Raw genomic sequence first — 18,199 nt, 5'->3', positions numbered from 1 at the left:
GCCAACTCTAGGAGAATGGACTCCTTCCTACAGAACCATTCGTAGGGAGGAGATAGTCATTGCAAGAATCCGAATTGGTCATACTTATATCACCCACACCCACATACTAAAAGGTGAAGACCCTCCAGAGTGCGTTTCTTGCAATGAACCATTCACTGTCAAGCACTTTATGATAGAGTGCTTTGACCTACAACCTACGCGCGATCGTTATTACATTGTGCATGACATGAAAGAACTTTTTGATACTATAAACATCACTCGTATTATAGAGTTCCTGAAAGCCGTAAATATTTACCCTAAACTCTGACATTTATGCTATCACCTTGTGCAGTTTTATGCAATATACATATACCGTCCCATTTTAATAACTATTCATCATTTTTACATCTCCCGTTGATCGGGAAGCTTTATTTTGCACCGTTATCATCTTACCGTTTTTTAATTTCTACCATTTGTTCTTTTATATCGCTGGTCGATATAGGACCTTTTATACGTTTTAAAAGATTATAGAAATAACACTTTGTTTGGCGCTAAATAGCCTAACAGTGCCGATGCGCCGTTAAAAATAAATTAATCAATCAATCTTTCTGAAGCAGTCACTTTACATTCTAGTATTACGTGCTAATTTATATATATGTTTCTTCTGAACGTGGGACATGCTGGTTAATTTGTAATCATATATCTGATGAAAGACACTAGATAATTTGATTCAAGTTCAAAAGGTTCTGATCCTTCGATGCTTATTTTACTATCGTTGACAGCCAACAAACACCATGTTCTGAGAAGTTCATATGCACTGCACCTGCTAACAGATTTAATATTAACATTTTCTGAGGCATATATATATTTTGGGGAGGGAAAAAGATGACATTATTTTATTTTGTGTTGTTTCGGATTCGGTGCGTATAATTTCTCCGTAATGTAGTAGAACTGTTACTGTAGAATTTACTGTTAAATTACTAAGAACAAGCTAATAATATGATTGACTTACTGAAGTCATGTTGTCTGAATGTATGAACTGCCATATATATATACTCAAATTAGTATATACAAACGTTGTCTAAATTATGCTAACATCACTTAACAATAATACTCAGTATATGAGTATTTCGTTTAACTTAATGTGTTTGACTTTGAGTCTAGATAGCTGTAAAACTACCAGAATTCAACATTGTAATTATTCCGAGATCTAGCCATGGTAACACAGATCTAAGTTAGCCCGCATGTTTTACTGGAACTTCTATGTTCGTTTGTTGGTAACAATATTACTTGCAATTTAAGAAATGGCGAAGATATTTTTCAGATACAATCACAGCTGGTCTTTATTCTTTCTCTGTTTCATTTGTTTTCTCTATTTCGCTCTTTCTCCTCTCTCTCTCTCTCTTCGCTGTATATTAGCAATATTTAGATATAGTCTGAAAAACTAATACTACTGATACCAATGAAGTAAGGCGTCATGTAATTAACAGGTGCACTGGAAGCTTGTCAGGTATTTATTTAGTACATTGCAATCATATATCAAATATACATTACAATCGTCAGGATATCAGCATGTTATATGCATCTGTAATGACATTTACAGTATATGCTTTAAAATTATCACCGACATATACGGGCTAGCTGTAACATAAAATGCTCTTATTTTACATTATGTACTTTGCTAGTGAGTGGGCTTGGTTATCTGTTCTCTCGCGATATTCAGTTAGATCCATGGTGCGGGAGATTGAACAGCTAATTTTCTTTAGATGTATTAAGATATTTGTCAGTAGTGTACCTATACTTTTCCATTTTTAATGACATGATCTCACACAATGCCGTCTTCCTTAAAAGAATGACGTGGCGGTTCTGGTAGACTTCAGAAGTAATGGAATTTTGTCTGCTAAATTTGGTTATCTTGGAAAGCAAAGGAAAGAGACCATTAGCGAAAATGTACGGTGAGCTCAGCGCTATCCTTGAACCGTTTAGAACTGCTTACATTTTTGTTTACCTGTATGGGTCTTACAAGACTGATAATGGTGGTCGTTATATAAAGTTTTAAAATAAAACTGACCTCTTGGCTAAGTTGACAAGATTAATTAGCTTCTGTATCAAATTAAAGACTTTTCTTGTCAATGATATTCATTTACACAAAATAAAGATCAACGTTCTAGGATGCTGTTGTTGGTCTTGTGTATTAAAATGATGCGGATAACATTTCCAATCTACTAAAAGTGAGCCAGAATGGAGAAGTTATTTTCTCTTTAGGGATGAGAGCATTGTCAACGATATCTGATTTCAAGCGAAAACGCATATGGTGAGCCAGGAATCTCTTTCGTTATACTAATGTTGTCTTATCTGAAATTGTAATGTTTCAAAAATCCAAAATGTTCACGCGTAAATTGTTTCGAAAGCATACGTCATTTCAACAAAATCTTTAAATCTGACAAACCGTATGGAAATGGAGTAGCCAAGCTAGGACTAAAAATAATCCATTCTCTTTCTCTCTCTGTTTCTCTTTAGCTCTTTCTCTCTCTCTCTCTCTCTCTTCCTTTTAATAAGTTTATTTCTTCAAATCTTTTAATACATAAGGAAACCAAGACCTCTCATTGTCGAATTTTGTGTGGGTCTCAGTGTTTTGTTTGGAGGGTTTCACTGCCATTTAATTCACTTATTTTCTTCGTAATGAATATCATATTTCCGCAAGCTTAGTCCCGAACTCACCCACTCATTTTCATCACTAAACATCATGCACTCATTATTTATATTATCACTTTAATATTTGCTTCTTTTATACCTTTTGCTGCTATGCATACAATATATGTAAAGACTTAAAGTCCAAAAATTTTTGAATCAAGATAAAAGGATCATTCATGCTAACAAGCCGAAGATACACTGATACATGTTCTGCGTACAAATGAGGTTTGTTTCCATAGGCCAGTATTGTATTTATTACAGTAGCAATGAAAGGGGTATCGGTTGCGCGTTTCGCTCAAGCATTACGTTGTGAAAGCGAGTCAATACAAAAATAAAATAATGCATCCACCACAGTTCAGCTTAGAGACGCGACATCTGAATTAGTTGTTGCATCAAGTGAATATTGTCCGTAATAGTTTGGTTACGTGTTTTCAAATACATGTGTTGAACTCTGATGATAACTTTGAAGGAAAATGGCGTCTCGTGTGAAGTTCCTGGTTAGATCGTTATTATTAATGGTCGGATGTATTGTCCTGTTCCTTGGATTTTTCAGTGAATTATGTAAGTACTCACTTGATTATCTACAAAAATCATACCCGAAAGTGAGGATTAAGTTTTGCATCATAATCCTATCTATGCGTATGTCGGGCTCCTTGCTGATATCCAAATGAAGCCCCGGTCACTTTTTGTCAACGATAAAATTGCTTTAAATTGCATCAGTAGAGAATTATGTCCCTTTGGTTTGTCTTGGTACATCCTTTTGGCCGTTTGCGTTTGAGGTCACACTGGACTGGTGAATTTTCCTCCGACAATAATCTATGCAGAAAAATGAGAACAATTTTACACTGAAGATACAAATATATAGAAAGTAATGGTTTTTGTAGAAAGCATGCATGTGAGATTTTGACTAAGACAGTCAGGTTAAGTCATTTACAACCGGTGACGTTTTACTGAACCAACAGTGCCACTAACCCCTCTTTTTACATTCATTTTTGACAGCAAAGAGCTATTTTGAATATTTTCTTGTGACAGGGCAGCTAAATGAATCAGTGCTTTTGCATGAATAAAGTTCACTAGTACTACATATGTAAGCTAAGTCGGCTGTTCATTTTCAACCTATGTTAGGCATTTTATATCCTGTAATAGTCTAAATTGTTTGAGTATTGTTACAATGTTGTTAACGTCTTGATACAACATTCCTACAACCTCCTGAAAACGTTCAAAAGTAACTGAAAACAATAAAGAAGAAAACTACTTTGTGATTGTGAAACACCGATGTCCCTCTATTGTCAAAGATGTCCAATGTTAGAATTAAACATTATAGCAATAACTGAGCGAACCGTGTAGACCCTCAACGCTCGGTCATCTTAGTACGGTATGTTTTAACACAAATATACGCTTCAAAGGGCGTTATTATAACCTGTACCTTTAGAAATACATAACATGTGTACTAGGTTTAACAGGTCCATATCAAGTGCTTTTTGCATAACTAAAAGAACATCAGTTTAAAATAAAAAGTAAAGTGTTAGTGTTACTAAATTGACTCCCCCTGCGGGTTCGAGGTTGCAGAATTGGCCCGACGTGCCTCGCTACGTGTCGTAAAAGGCGACTAAGTAGAGGCAACCTGTTTGCCGTGGGTTGCGTCGGGGGAGGAAAGGATCCTGGTAGTTGATCAGAGGCTTTCCATGCAATACACTACTTTGGCCTCTACTTCTCTTAGACGGGTGGTCGGGATGGGCCCGGTTCCAACAAATCGGCTGGTCACGCCGAGCCCTAGGAAGTCTTTATTTACTATCTCACCTTCTTTATCTGTCTCCTTGTATCTCTCTTGATACCACCGTTGCCCCTATATTCTATTCCTTTATCTTTCCCTTTTCCAAGTCTTAGAAGACTAACTAGAAGGCGGTGGCTTAACGGGTCAATCGGGGGGTAATTTTACCGACCTTAGAAATCGGCGACTTCAGGGTCAATCAAAGGTAATTTTATCAACTGAGTATGGCATCTGTGTATCCCTGGCACTTGAAAAGTGTTCCCTTGTTGGGCTCCTAGGTGGGCGGGGAGCACGGGTGCTGAATTTTAATCTAGCCAAAATGGAAAATTCCAAAAAAAATCAAAACAAGCGTACGAAACCGTTATCTGACTCTGATGACGAACCATGTAGTGTGGAGTCATTTACACGCTTCATGGTCATACAGTCTAAAGATGCCACAAAATCGCTTGCTTCACTCTCTCCGTTTCTAATTGAGAAAACTATTACCGGATTGATTGGTACGCCAAAGAGCGTAAAAAAGATGAAATCGGATTGCCTTCTTGTGGAGTGTGAGCGACGAGGTAAGACAGACAAAATCAAGAACATGAAAACTTTCTTTGATATTCCAGTGACGTCATTTCGCTCACACCACACTCAATACATCCAAAGGCGTGATTCGCTGTCGTGACTTGGCTGGAGTCACCGACGCAGATATCATTGAAGGAATGAAAAGTGAAGGTGTCACTGCTGTCAGTCCAATACGCATCAAACGTAATAATAATCTGCAGGACACCAACACCATTGTTCTCACCTTCAACAAGCCAACAGTACCCAAAGTGGTCAAAGTTGGCTTCTTGCAAGTGAAGGTTGAGATCTACATTCCCAACCCCCTTCGTTGTTATAAGTGTCAAAAATACGGCCATCACGAAGACCGCTGCTCTAAAACCCAAACCCAAATATGTGGCCGATGCGGAGCCAATTCTCATCAGGAAGCTGACTGTAGAGCAACTCCGCATTGTGTCAACTGTGGAAAAGAGCACCACGCAAATTCCAAGGATTGCGATACCTGGAAACAGGAGAAGGAAATTCAAAGGGTAAAATACACAAATAATATTCCCTATCCAGAAGCCAGAAAACTTGTACAGGCCAAAACAGTCCATCCTGGCCCATCCTTCTCCACTGTAGTGAAGAGCAATCCTAAAACAACGAAGGACGCTCAAACACACACAGAAGTACCCGATTCAACACCAAGCTCAAATACCCCTCATTACCAATCGCAGAGAAACACGGCATCTACACAAACTACTTTCAGCAATACCCAACAACCGAAATCACCAAAAAACAAAAACAAATCTCATGGAAACAGGCAACAAAAGGGGTCAGATGACCCCATCAAACTTTGTAACAGGTTTGGAGACATTGAGAGCATGGATGCAGAAGCATTACTTATGTGACACTTTTCGTTACTTATGTGTCACATTTCATTACCTATGTGTCATTTTCATTGCTTATGTGACACTTTTCATTAGTGTGAAATACAATGAGTATTGTGTGCAATCAGGGCAAACATTTTTTTATTCTGCTTTCGTGTAATCAAACTGAAGTTCTCAAAATAAATTCCTGTGTAGACTTGTAAATATATTGATGGATTTACAAGCTTGAACCGGCCATCATTTATGTCCCAGAGAAGGTATTTTAGTGACATTCAAAAGAAGCCGATATTCCCAACCTATTCTATTAGCTTGATGTATTAGTTGCTTTATGAGCAATAATATCCATATCAATAAGATTGAAACTTGCTTTTAATCCAAGTTAATTGGAATGGATCCGTATGACATAGTATATCCTATGTGTATCTCTGCTGATCTTTTTATGTTTATTGGACTATGGTAAATTCTAAAATTCTTTTTTTATTATTCTTGTTAAATACTTACCCTTTCGTAGTAATGACGCGAAATAACACAATCCTGCATAATGAAGTCAGTGAGATAGAGTTGTCCAAACTTCGAGAGGTTTAAGGACTCTAGGTACCAATTCAGTTCTCATTGTAAATATATGCATACGTCACGATATTGAAAATTCAAGAACTTTGTATTTCTGAATCACCATCATCATCATCATCATCATCATCAGTTTCATGACCTAGTGTGGTCGTCGAGGCACTGTGCTGCTGAACATCTGAACATTTCTGAATGCTCATAATCAAACTGTATTTATCAGTATAGGCATATCCGTGATGATAACTTCTGTGCAGAGAAAACCAATAAGCACTGCGTATTTTGGATCTACAGGAGTTTAAAGCATGTTTTTAAAACTAGTTGTTTTTACCAACGTGTCAGGTTCTAATTTCAGTAAAGGTAAAGGGTTTTCCAAACTGAAGTCTATAAAAGGAATGAAATTCCATCGATGAAACAGTGTATGTCTGTTTTTCAGCAAAAACTAGGCTATGCACCATTTATCTCTCTTCAGTTTATGATTGAAATATATAATCAGACTTGACATATAATGCACTTCAAGGTAGCTATCAATATGTACATGTTTTACTCCAGAAAAGGAGATTTAAATGACATAAATTGCTTACAATTCATCCACAATGAATATACGTTTCAAGTGAAGTAAGTTTGTCACAAGCCAGTTAAAGTACAATATACGAAGTTTCAAATCATTCACTGAATGACATTGATGGGGTAAAAAGTCATGTGGGACATCATCATTACGTATGGTGGTGGAGACCTAGGTAATCATATTTGAAGTGTAATATTTAACAAAACAGAACGGAAATATTAAAATGGTGACAATATTTGCTCAGTAAAAAGTAAATTGTTTAAACTTTATATATTTGATTGCTTAGATATAAACCGATGCTGGAAACCCATCACCTTATCATAGTCAACTTTACAAACAATGCACAGTGCAACCCACCACCTTTCATGGCAACAGTTGTCATTTTCGAAATCATGTTTAGCATTTCAATGAACGTTATTTTGAGTTAGACAAAATGTATTCAAGTTGCATGTGATGAGACTGGTTACCATTCCTCCATGTCATTAGTACCGTAGGTATCTTAATAAGAGCAACACATACCCCATAGCCAGATTGGCATGTTTATAAAAGAAAATAAATAATGATAGGCTTGCCCTTGCATCAGGATCCGTAGCTGCAGGTTTTAATGAAGAAAGAAAGAAAAAAAACTGTCCTCGAGATAACATATCCTTTCCCGAAACAAATCCAAATATGGGGAACGTTACGAGGTGCTTCAATTAACGGAAGAATGACTAATGACCCAAACACCGCGATGTAGCGCAGATTTCAATGGATGATACATATCAAATCCAACAATGAGCTGAAACGTATTAAATGTTCTTTGTCAGATTTATCATCAATGTTTTTAATTTAAATATTATTTCTAATCCAACACTTATAGCATAACAGTTCACCCAGACACTTTTATCTGACACCATGCCACCTCGTCCTAACACTAACATATTAATGCTGAGCGCCTAGCGAGTATCACTTTAATAAGTCTTTAGTATGACTCGGCCGGGGTACCAACCCGCGACATCCCCATTCCAGGCGGACGCTCTAACTTCTAGGCCACCGGAAAGATCTGACCAAATTAAGCATACACATATATTTTTATCTAATTTTCAAGCATTGTAGGGGCACACCGTGTAGAACGCAGTTATTACTGGTTAGATTAATTTTGTAACCTTGTCACTTAGAAGAAAAAGCAAAACACTTCCTTCATCATGCTACATGTCTGCGGCATGATGCTGACGTGCTAGACATCACTATAAACTGTCACATTGCAGATATCGTAGTGATATTACTGCACAAATGTTTAAAATTACGCTGCAAATCCACATCACACACGCACACCCACACAAACACACACGCATTGTGGTCATACCAGACACTAATAATTGAATACATTTTACAATGCGATCCAGCTAAATTAGCATTTGGCATATATATATATATATATATATATATATATATATATATATATATATATATATATATATATATATATATATATACTGTATTGCCTATTTTAATCTGTACCCACACAATAAAAAAATTCATATTACTTGTAATAATAACTATTTATTTCCTTAAAACCACGTGACTATTTAGGTACAATTCTATCAGTTTTCATGAAAATACACGAGAAGAATAGAGCTAGAATCTTAGTCAGGTACTTACATTTGTCGTTGAGCCATAACCTAGCAATTATCATGTAATTACATTTGTCCTTGCCACAGAACCTGGGGATTATCAGGTACTTATGTTTGTAGTTGATCCAGAACCTAGGGATTATCAGGTACTTATATTTGTAGTTGATCCAGAACCTAGGGATTATCAGTATTTACATTTTGTCGTTTCCCCAGAACCTAGGTATTAATTAAAAACGTTAACATTAACATTAGCGTCGTTGTTTGTTGCTTCAAGGTTAAGGTTAACATACAAATATGACGGTAGAGTATGATTAGCAGAATTTTGTTCTTTCATCCAGCCATATTGATTAGAACAAATAAACATATTTTAAGTATTAAACTATGCGACAGGTTCAACACCTATTCATTCATGTTAAAGAATAGAATATTACACATTTCAAATAAATCTCAGCAATTGTTTAATTTTTAAAAAAATAGTTTAAAGCTCTGATATTTGGCTAACAGTTAGAGCTAATATATGAAAGCATTTTTATCTTTGGATCATGACGATTAATACTCAAGAAAATAAACCCAGTTTGTATCAATATGATAACAGCATTTTCAGAACACTGCTATTGTTATTATTATTATTATTATTATTATTATTATTATTATTATTATTTTGTTGTTGTTTTATTTGTTTGTTTTCTTTTTCTTCTTCTTTTGTTGTTGATATATGTCAGTCCGTGAATTAATCATCTCGTGCGATGCTGTATCGGTGTGTTGTGATTTGTTGACCGTAACTATTTGTAACTGCGGACTGAAGAAAAGATTCGTTGCCATGTATGTCGTAACAGCATGTTTGATTCTGGATTCCCACATATTGAGAAAGAGAGAGATTACCGCATGTGTTCGTGGAACGGTTTAATATAAGCATTTTTTAGTGGGACTAATTATGATAATATATTCAGACTTATCGTACTTCAGGCGATAATGCGTGGTGTGTAATTTTATCCCGACATAAACAAAACAATGAATAGGGTACAATCATGAATATTATTATTGAGAACGATGACAAAGTCCAGATTTAAAAGAGTTTAAGATTTTATTCATTTATTTAACCGTCTATTGCGTACTTATGATCTCAAATTGACAGCCAGGGATTTTCTGTAATCCAGTTTTCTTCTTTCATTCTAAAGTGTTTCAAACGAAGCATATTAAGAAGGGCGATTCTCCAAAAGGCATGTTATATAATATTATATTTATACCCGTCTCAAATTAATGAATCTTAAGGTAAAACACAACAGTGCGTGTGTGTGAGAGAGAGAGAGCATAGTTTGTGATATGGTTTATCTATAATCCCGGTAGGCCAAAAGGTATGATTTTCATTTTTTTTTTTTTGCACGTTGATAATGAGTTTGATATTACATAAATATTGAATAAGATTTCTGATTGTGAAACCTATTAAAATTAAATGTATGTAGTAACAGTTACTGCTTTTTTAATGTATTGTCTTCGTTGATTATATCCTAATTGAAAAACATATCTGAATGTGGATTTCTACCTCATAACCTGTTTTAATCCGAAGTCTTTCTATGCGTGCATAAACCGCAACGTATTACATATTCTTTAGTGAACTGTAATATGACAGCTCTTACTATTTACTCTATATTCAAATGAATCATACTAAAGATAAACATCACAGTATTTAAATGGGAGAGAGAGATAGCAGAAAGAATCGGTGTCGGTAAAGAGAAATGCAGCCTGATTGTACCGCTTATAGATATAATAGTAATGAAAATCGTACATCAGATGCTTCGGCAATTCAGTACAGCAGCGCGAACATAAATCGTTTTGTTTAGTGTTAGATTTTCTTGTCTTTGTATCGCAACCAGATTTTTTTGTTGAATATCTTCACTGACACAAAGTCACCATCAGCAACAAACGTGGATCGTCAATTAATATCATTGACGATCTCAGCATTAACTAGTTTTGTTATGTTCTATATTGTGTCATAATAAATTTGCGGAGTATGAGGATATTCCAGCTGGTGTTTATGTCTGAAATGTTATGTAAACTATAAAATAACCGATGGATGCTGAAACACTGATCAATGAAATTAACAACGATAATTTTATGATCACAATTCCTCAGGGATTGGATTCTTAGCTATATGCCTGGTGTGCAACAAATTATAACTCTCTTACCTGAGTCATGTCGGTAATGAAGACTGTATGTAGCTTCACTTCATATCAACAAGCTTTTTCATATTAGTTCCAAGGATAAGTACTCTTTGGTTAACATAAAATTTTGAATTTCAATTAGTTATGTGCGACTCAACCTTTCCCAAAAGTAATTTTTAAAAAGTCTTCATTTAGATTCGCCATTGACGTTCTGCTATAACTGTGCTGTTAGGTTGACATGAATGACCGATGAATGGGGGGACTATAAACTGGGACGGAAGGAGGGAGGATGGTTCGGGGTTTAGAACAATATTTGGCGTATATGTGATCAGTACTATATCAAAATGTGGGAAAATATATTGTCATGTTTTGTTGTGATTGTACATGAACATGTTGGAGAAGAAGACATGGCAGGTGCAGTGGCAAAACGGAGGGTAGATGACTGGCGGAACGGAGGTTTTCAAAATGCATTTGAAGCCTCCTTAGGAAATAATTAATAATCCTGACAAATAAAGTATCATGAACGTAACGGATTCTAAGCAAAATAATATTTTCTAAAACCTTCCGATGATTGTTTTGCAACTGAGTAAGTGTGTTTTCTTGTCTGCATAAGGGTAGTGTCATGTACATGGAGAGTAAATATATAGAAGATATTTGCTTGAAACGAGTGAAAAACGGATATATTTCATCGAGTGGAAGAAAAACTCAGTATTTTCACGAGTGGCGAAGCCACGAATGCAAATACTAGAGCTTTTTTTTACCCACGAGATGAAATGTATCCGTTATTCACTCGTTTCAAGCAAATATTCTTTTGATTTTATGCTCACATAAGTTCCTAAAGATTGTGACATATTAAATTAGCAGATTTCTTACGGCAATGTCAGTTGTTTTCTGTACATGTTCTACTGTGCTATGTGTACCTGCGCACAGTATCAGTTCCACATCAGAGTGATACAAATTAACTGATATTTCCAGAATAACAAACTACAAGTTGTAAGGATAACAGACAGGGATTATTAATAATGACAATTACATGTACATAAGTTAAAAGTAGTTTAACTGGCAAAAAAAAAAATCAAAGGGAGGTAAGTATGTTTTGACCCAAAAAGGTAGTTCCTGTAGTGACACAATATTGTTATTTTTCACTGCAGTGAAATGTCAATATTATTTTAATCAGAAAATCAAGTAATCCACTGCTTAGCATAAAATAAATAAGTGGTAATGTCTACGGTATGAACCGTATGAGTTAAATCACATTTCATTTATTAAAATAAAATGAGGTACATAAGATTTAATTTCTTGCAATAAAAATCTTGTATTTTCATTGGGCTTAAAATTGTGGACACTTTAGCACTTGGCTTCGTGGAGTAGTTGCTAGCTACGGATCATCGATCAAATTCGTTTAACATCGGTCCGTGGCAGAAGAAGCTATCCAAAACTGTTTTGAACCATTGCTCCTTTGCAAATGAAAGGTATCGTCTATATCAAACATAAAGAATTGGCTAATCATATAGCATCTTACTTGCCTGTTAGGTCTTCAACATGATGACTAACTTGATTTGAAAGATAAACGTGTATTACTTATTCAGATTGGTGAAATTTGCACAAGACATGTGTTGCTGTCTTCCGATGATGCTTATTTATTACAAACTATACTCTAATGTAAATTTTACGACTGGTATGACTGGATCTGGCTTTTTTTTTTTTTGCTGTGTTGCGTCCAACCTAGTCCGATAAATCAGTCCCCCAAATCTGAATAGATACTGATGGACGATGCGTGGGTGCGATGTCCCCTGTTCATTACAATGTACAATTTTGTTACATTCAGATCTTTCCGGAACAAACCTGCGTACAAATTAAACACATGCCTATAATTGGCAAAAGCAATATCTAGAGCCCACTTCAAAATGGCCACACGACAGGTGGATGCACGATTCCATGTGGACTTGCAAGTCACCAAACATATGATTTGCTCCGGACTACATGTCGCCTAGAAATACCTTCAGTCAATTATAGCATTACAGCCGCGAGAAATACCGGGGAATGTATTAAATGTACACTGATTTTTGCAGCCAAACTGTTTGGAGATTTTTGCAGCTTTGAATGAATAGCTGATATCAGCCTCTAATCCGAAAATCAATATCATCACGGGTTACTGGCTGATTTATCAGCCTACATTCAGCCAGGACAGTACTATACTATTTTGGCTTGCAACATATAAACAGAGAGGATGTGGAATGACGCAAAGCGATAATCTCTTTTAGCTAAGATGAGCGACAAACTCCTAGTAATTTTGCCATTAGATTTAGAGTGCGAGGTGCAGAAACAATACTCCGCTAAGAAAATATCCTAAACAGTCCTTCCTTGTGGACTTGTTCAAACATTTTATGCGGCCTCATGACACTTTTTAATACTTTCAAGCATCACTTTAAATAGTGGACATCCGGTAGTGTCACATACCTCTGACGTTTGAAGCACTTTCATTTTTTGTAATAACATCTTCTCTTCAGTTGTGTCCAATCATTCGGCTGTAACCTATATTCGTTTATATCTTCTTTAATAGTCTCTTCAAATGATATGTTACATCTTTTCTTAAAAACAAACAAGGCTGAGAATGAGTTCTAACGTTGATCAGTTTCCGGTGATCGGTTTCTTGTGATTTAAGGATTGCATGATAACTTGGATTCGGTTTGGGTTCTCACATCACCAAGTTTAATTGTCACACAGTTGTTCTAAAAACGATTTGATTTCTGATGCTTTTAAATATCTTTAGATATTTATCGAAATGGTCAGTTTCCTTTCGGTCCGTGTTACGTCATGTTCTTTTATTCTTTCACTACGGAGATTCGGATTTGAATATTTAAATATTTTAATGACTACATCATAGTCGTCATCTGTCAATGAAATCTTAGTGCGCAGCAGTATGTTGTCCTTCACAAACCATAATTTTACACAGAGATAATGGTTGTAGTTTTTGCTACCTTGAAAACTACGATCATTTTGTGATAAATACCCTGTCAGCACAATTACTCAAAAACTATATGATGACATAAAATGACCTTTGCTTCTACTTAAGTATGCTTTGAAACACCAATAAAAATATTTGTGCCATTAAAGTGACATTTATCGTTTAATTTCTGGATTTTTTACTTCATTGTGTTGATTCCATTAATTTACAAACAAACACTTAGTTTCAAAGGTGAATCATTAAGCGAATGTATTGTGAGCGATAATATTTATTTTTTTATTTCGTTGTTTTATTTTTAAGAAAGTATCAAGCATCGTAAAATTTCATAGATTTACCGACAGAGCTTTGAATTTAATATTTATCGGAAGTTATTTATAAGAACGCTGATGAGCCAGTGAAATTTGTGATTTTTTAGTTTTACATTTATAATGAAACTTTAACAATTTTCATAATATCTCTACCATGTCTACAGTGTGGCACATTATAGTGATGTCTAGCTCTGGGGCATCATGCCGCAGACATGTTTCATCACGTCCTGCCCAGTCACACATTATCCTGACACCAGGCCGAACAGTCATTATACTAACTTCTTTATGATGAGCGCCAAGCGAGGCATCTGCTAATTCCATTTTTATAAGTCCTTGATGTGTCTCTGTCGGGGTTCGAACCGGCGACCTCCCGCATCCTATGATGTTCTAACCGCGTCCAGCAGATTTTGATATAATTATTGTCATATATAATCTTTTCTAACACAGTTAATGGGCTCAAGTTTTCCATCCAATATTGCAATTTTACCTAATTTTCAAAATAGAAAGAAAAACATGATTTACTGATAAAATTTAGCTACATGTTTTCATCATATATGTCTGGGAACATTGTTATTCAAAATCAGGTCTATATCATTGCTTTATTTATTAGTATGTCTCTGCATAATACGTGATACTGATTCACCATTTTGACGAAAGTTTGCGGTATCGATTATCATTCCAGTAATTCCAATTGAGGTGTTTAAGATATCAGAGGCATTTAATGTTTTCTCCACGGATATAGTTTGCAAACCAGATTCTTGGAAAACTGTTTAAATCTAACATTGAACTGTTGTGCGATTTTGTAACAACTAACAAGGAGAAAAGGGATTTACTGATTATCGTAATATATTATGCAAACGTATATAATGTTACGTTTCTATTAATTGTTAAACATGCAATGTATATCCGCATGATACGTATGAATGAATTGTCATTGTGTCAAAACTGTATCAGGCTTTATTTCTAGTAATGCCAATCGATTCGAGTAATTTTTTAATGATGAGAAATATTTAAGTTCTTTTTCATGGATACATTTTTGAAACCAGGATGTTGGAATCTAACACTGGAAATTATTCGAATTTTGTAAAAGTAGGCCAAACATGTGCTTGTGTTTGTTTACCATTAAAGTCTAGTTATGTCTGCCTTCTACCAGCAAATGTACAATTAAACGAATCTTGTTAGCTGCTAAAATACATTATACCTGATTTCAAGAAAACAAAATCTACAGTTAAGAAAAGGAACAACAGTCGAATGTTTCAATTTTAGAGTATTTACGTGCATGTATATTAATTTAATAAGAGTTTTTGTGTGCCGGATTCATCGAATAATTGCGACTTTGTTAAATATCTGATGGTAATGAAACAATTATTATCAAACTGAGGCTACTAATCATATTCTAGTGTAGTTAAAAGCAAGCAAAAATGTGCAAATTCATAGGGTGATGGTTGCATGTGAAACTTTTGAAACCTAGACAGATAGAAATTTTTCACAAGACCTCTAGCATTATATCTTTATCAATAAATACTTTAAAAATAACATTTTTTTTCTTTAGTGGTTCTCATGCCCCATAACGTTTATAAAATTCGATTTCTCAAGTTTACAATAAAAAATAACAGGTATACACCCTAAAAGCAAATAATATAGAAACACCCAAATTGCATTTATATTGATACCATATACTGTGAAACCCATCCGCGGGGCAATCTCGGTACTAAGACCAACCCCCACTATAGCGCTCATTAATCGAAAGAACCAATTGTTTTCTTATTTGTTCTATTGTCATGCAATCCCTAATTAAGACCACTCCCCTATTGTTGTTTTACAGCCAGAGATTCACACTCCCTTCCGGTATGGGAGGTACGCCGATGCGGAAAATCCGTATCCCATATTACAACTGTCTTTGATCCTAATTAGACACCATGTTGACCTTCTACTTCGACCATATCACAGACAATGTAGTACAACCTCCTTGACTTATCAGAGTCTGACGATGAACCATGTAGTGTGGAGTCATTTCCACGCTTCATGGTCATACAGTCAAAAGATGCCACGAAACCGCTTGCCGCACTATCTCCATTTGTCATCGAAAAGACTATCACAGGATCGATTGGCACACCCAAAAGTGTTAAAAAGTTGAAATCGGGTTGTCTTCTTATTGACTGTGAGCGACGAGGTCAATCAGACAATATCAGGAAAATGAAAACGTTCTTTGATATCCCAGTAACCTCATTCGCTCACACCACACTGAATACGTCCAAAGGCGTGATTCGCTGCCGTGACTTGGCTGGAGTCACCGACGCTGACATCATCGAAGGAATGAAAGATGAAGGTGTCACTGCAGTCCGACGAATACGTATTAAACGTAATAACAATCTGCAGGACACCAACACCATTGTACTCACCTTCAACAGGCCAACTGTACCCAAAGTGGTAAAAGTTGGCTTTTTGCAAGTAAAGGTAGAGATTTACATTCCCAACCCACTTCGGTGTTATAAGTGTCAAAAATACGGCCATCACGAAGACCGCTGCTCCAAGAGCCAAATATGTGGCCGATGCGGAGACAATGCTCATCAGGAATCTGATTGTAGAGCAACTCCGCATTGTGTCAACTGCGGAAAAGAGCACCACGCAAATTCCAAGGATTGCGATACCTGGAAACAGGAGAAGGAAATTCAGAGGGTAAAATACACAAATAATATTCCCTATCCAGAAGCCAGAAAAATTGTACAGGCAAAAACAGCCCATCCTGGCCCATCCTTCTCCACTGTAGTGAAGAGCAATCCTAAAACAACGAAGGACGCTCAAACACAAACAGAAGCACCCGATTCAACACCAAATTCAAACACCCCCCATTACCAAGCACAGAAAAACACGGCATCTACTCAGACTACATTTAATAATACCCAACAACCTAAATCACCAAAAAACAAAAATAAATCTCATGGAAACAGGCAACAAAAGGGGTCAGATGACCCCATCAAACTATATAACAGGTTTGGAGACATCGAGAGCATGGATGCAGAAGAATCTGCTCCATGCGCTCAAGGGAACTCCAGACCTACAAACAAAAAATTCACCCCCGTACTTCCTCCAGAGAAATAATCAAACAAATTTCCTCTGCGAAAGGTCTAACCTAGCTCCACAATCTTTAATTTAAATTTATAATGAAAAACACTATCATACAATGGAATTGTCGAGGACTTAAAGCAAATTACAATGATCTTCTCCTGCTTTTAAACGAACATGATCCTGCGGTACTATGCCTTCAAGAAACCTTCTTGAAAGATACGGACAACATCACATTTAAAAACTACTCCCTGTTTAACACCTGCTCTCCAAATGTTGATAGGGCATCAGGAGGAGTTTCTGTTATTGTGAACAACAGAACTCCTCATAGTTTCATTCCTTTAAACACCAGTTTACAAGCCATTGCTGTAAGCGTCACTCTACATCGAGTGATTACATTTTGCTCTATTTATTTACCACCAAACACTAACCTAGTACCAAACGAACTCGATAATCTTGTTCAACAGCTTCCCGCACCCTTTGTTTTACTCGGGGATTTTAATGCCCATAACATTTTATGGGGATCGAATCATGTAAGTGACAGAGGTCACAAAGTTGAAGACTTTATTTCTAGACACGATCTGTGTCTATATAATACCAAAACACCTACATATTTACACCCAGGCACGGGTACATACACATGCATCGATTTGACAATTTGTTCTCCTTCGCTGCTTTTGGACTATGAATGGAAGGTCGCTGATGACCTTCACAGCAGCGATCATTTCCCAATCTCCCTTGTAAATCATAACTCTACAACTGATGAAGTAATTCCACAATGGAATTTAAAGAAGGCCGACTGGGCCAAATTCGAAACACTCTGTAAAACCAGGCTGAATGAGGATACAGTTTTCAATGTTAACGACCCCATTCAGCATTTTACATCTATTTTAGCCGACATTGCAGAAGAATCTATCCCCAAGTCCTCAGCAAACTGTAAAAGAACCCTAAAACCTTGGCTCACTAAGGAATGTAAGGAAGCCATACGGCAACGCCGAGAAGCCTTGAAAAAATTTAACAATCATCCGACGCCCGAGAATTTAAGTAAATATCGTATTCTCCGGGCCAAATCTCGCCGCACAATCAAAGAAAGT

The 18,199-nt window shown here is 36.1% G+C and overlaps 1 protein-coding gene across 1 annotated transcript in view; it reads left to right on the top strand.

Annotated features, from left to right (window-relative positions):
- The first annotated feature begins 3,099 nt into the window (after positions 1 to 3,099).
- The window catches only part of LOC149784734 (glycoprotein-N-acetylgalactosamine 3-beta-galactosyltransferase 1-like), a 39,933-nt gene continuing 24,833 nt past the window's right edge, over positions 3,100 to 18,199 (top strand). The window contains exon 1 of the mRNA XM_089933308.1: positions 3,100 to 3,234. Coding sequence (XP_089789434.1) covers positions 3,147 to 3,234 — 88 coding nt within the window. The 5' untranslated portion in view covers positions 3,100 to 3,146. The remainder of the gene's footprint in view (positions 3,235 to 18,199) is intronic.

The sequence above is a fragment of the Sinohyriopsis cumingii genome, chromosome 14 (genome assembly GCF_028554795.1).
Source record: "Sinohyriopsis cumingii isolate HCF-2022 chromosome 14, ASM2855479v2, whole genome shotgun sequence".
Lineage (NCBI taxonomy): Eukaryota > Metazoa > Mollusca > Bivalvia > Unionida > Unionidae > Sinohyriopsis > Sinohyriopsis cumingii.
This window is presented reverse-complemented; position numbering and strand designations above follow the sequence as displayed.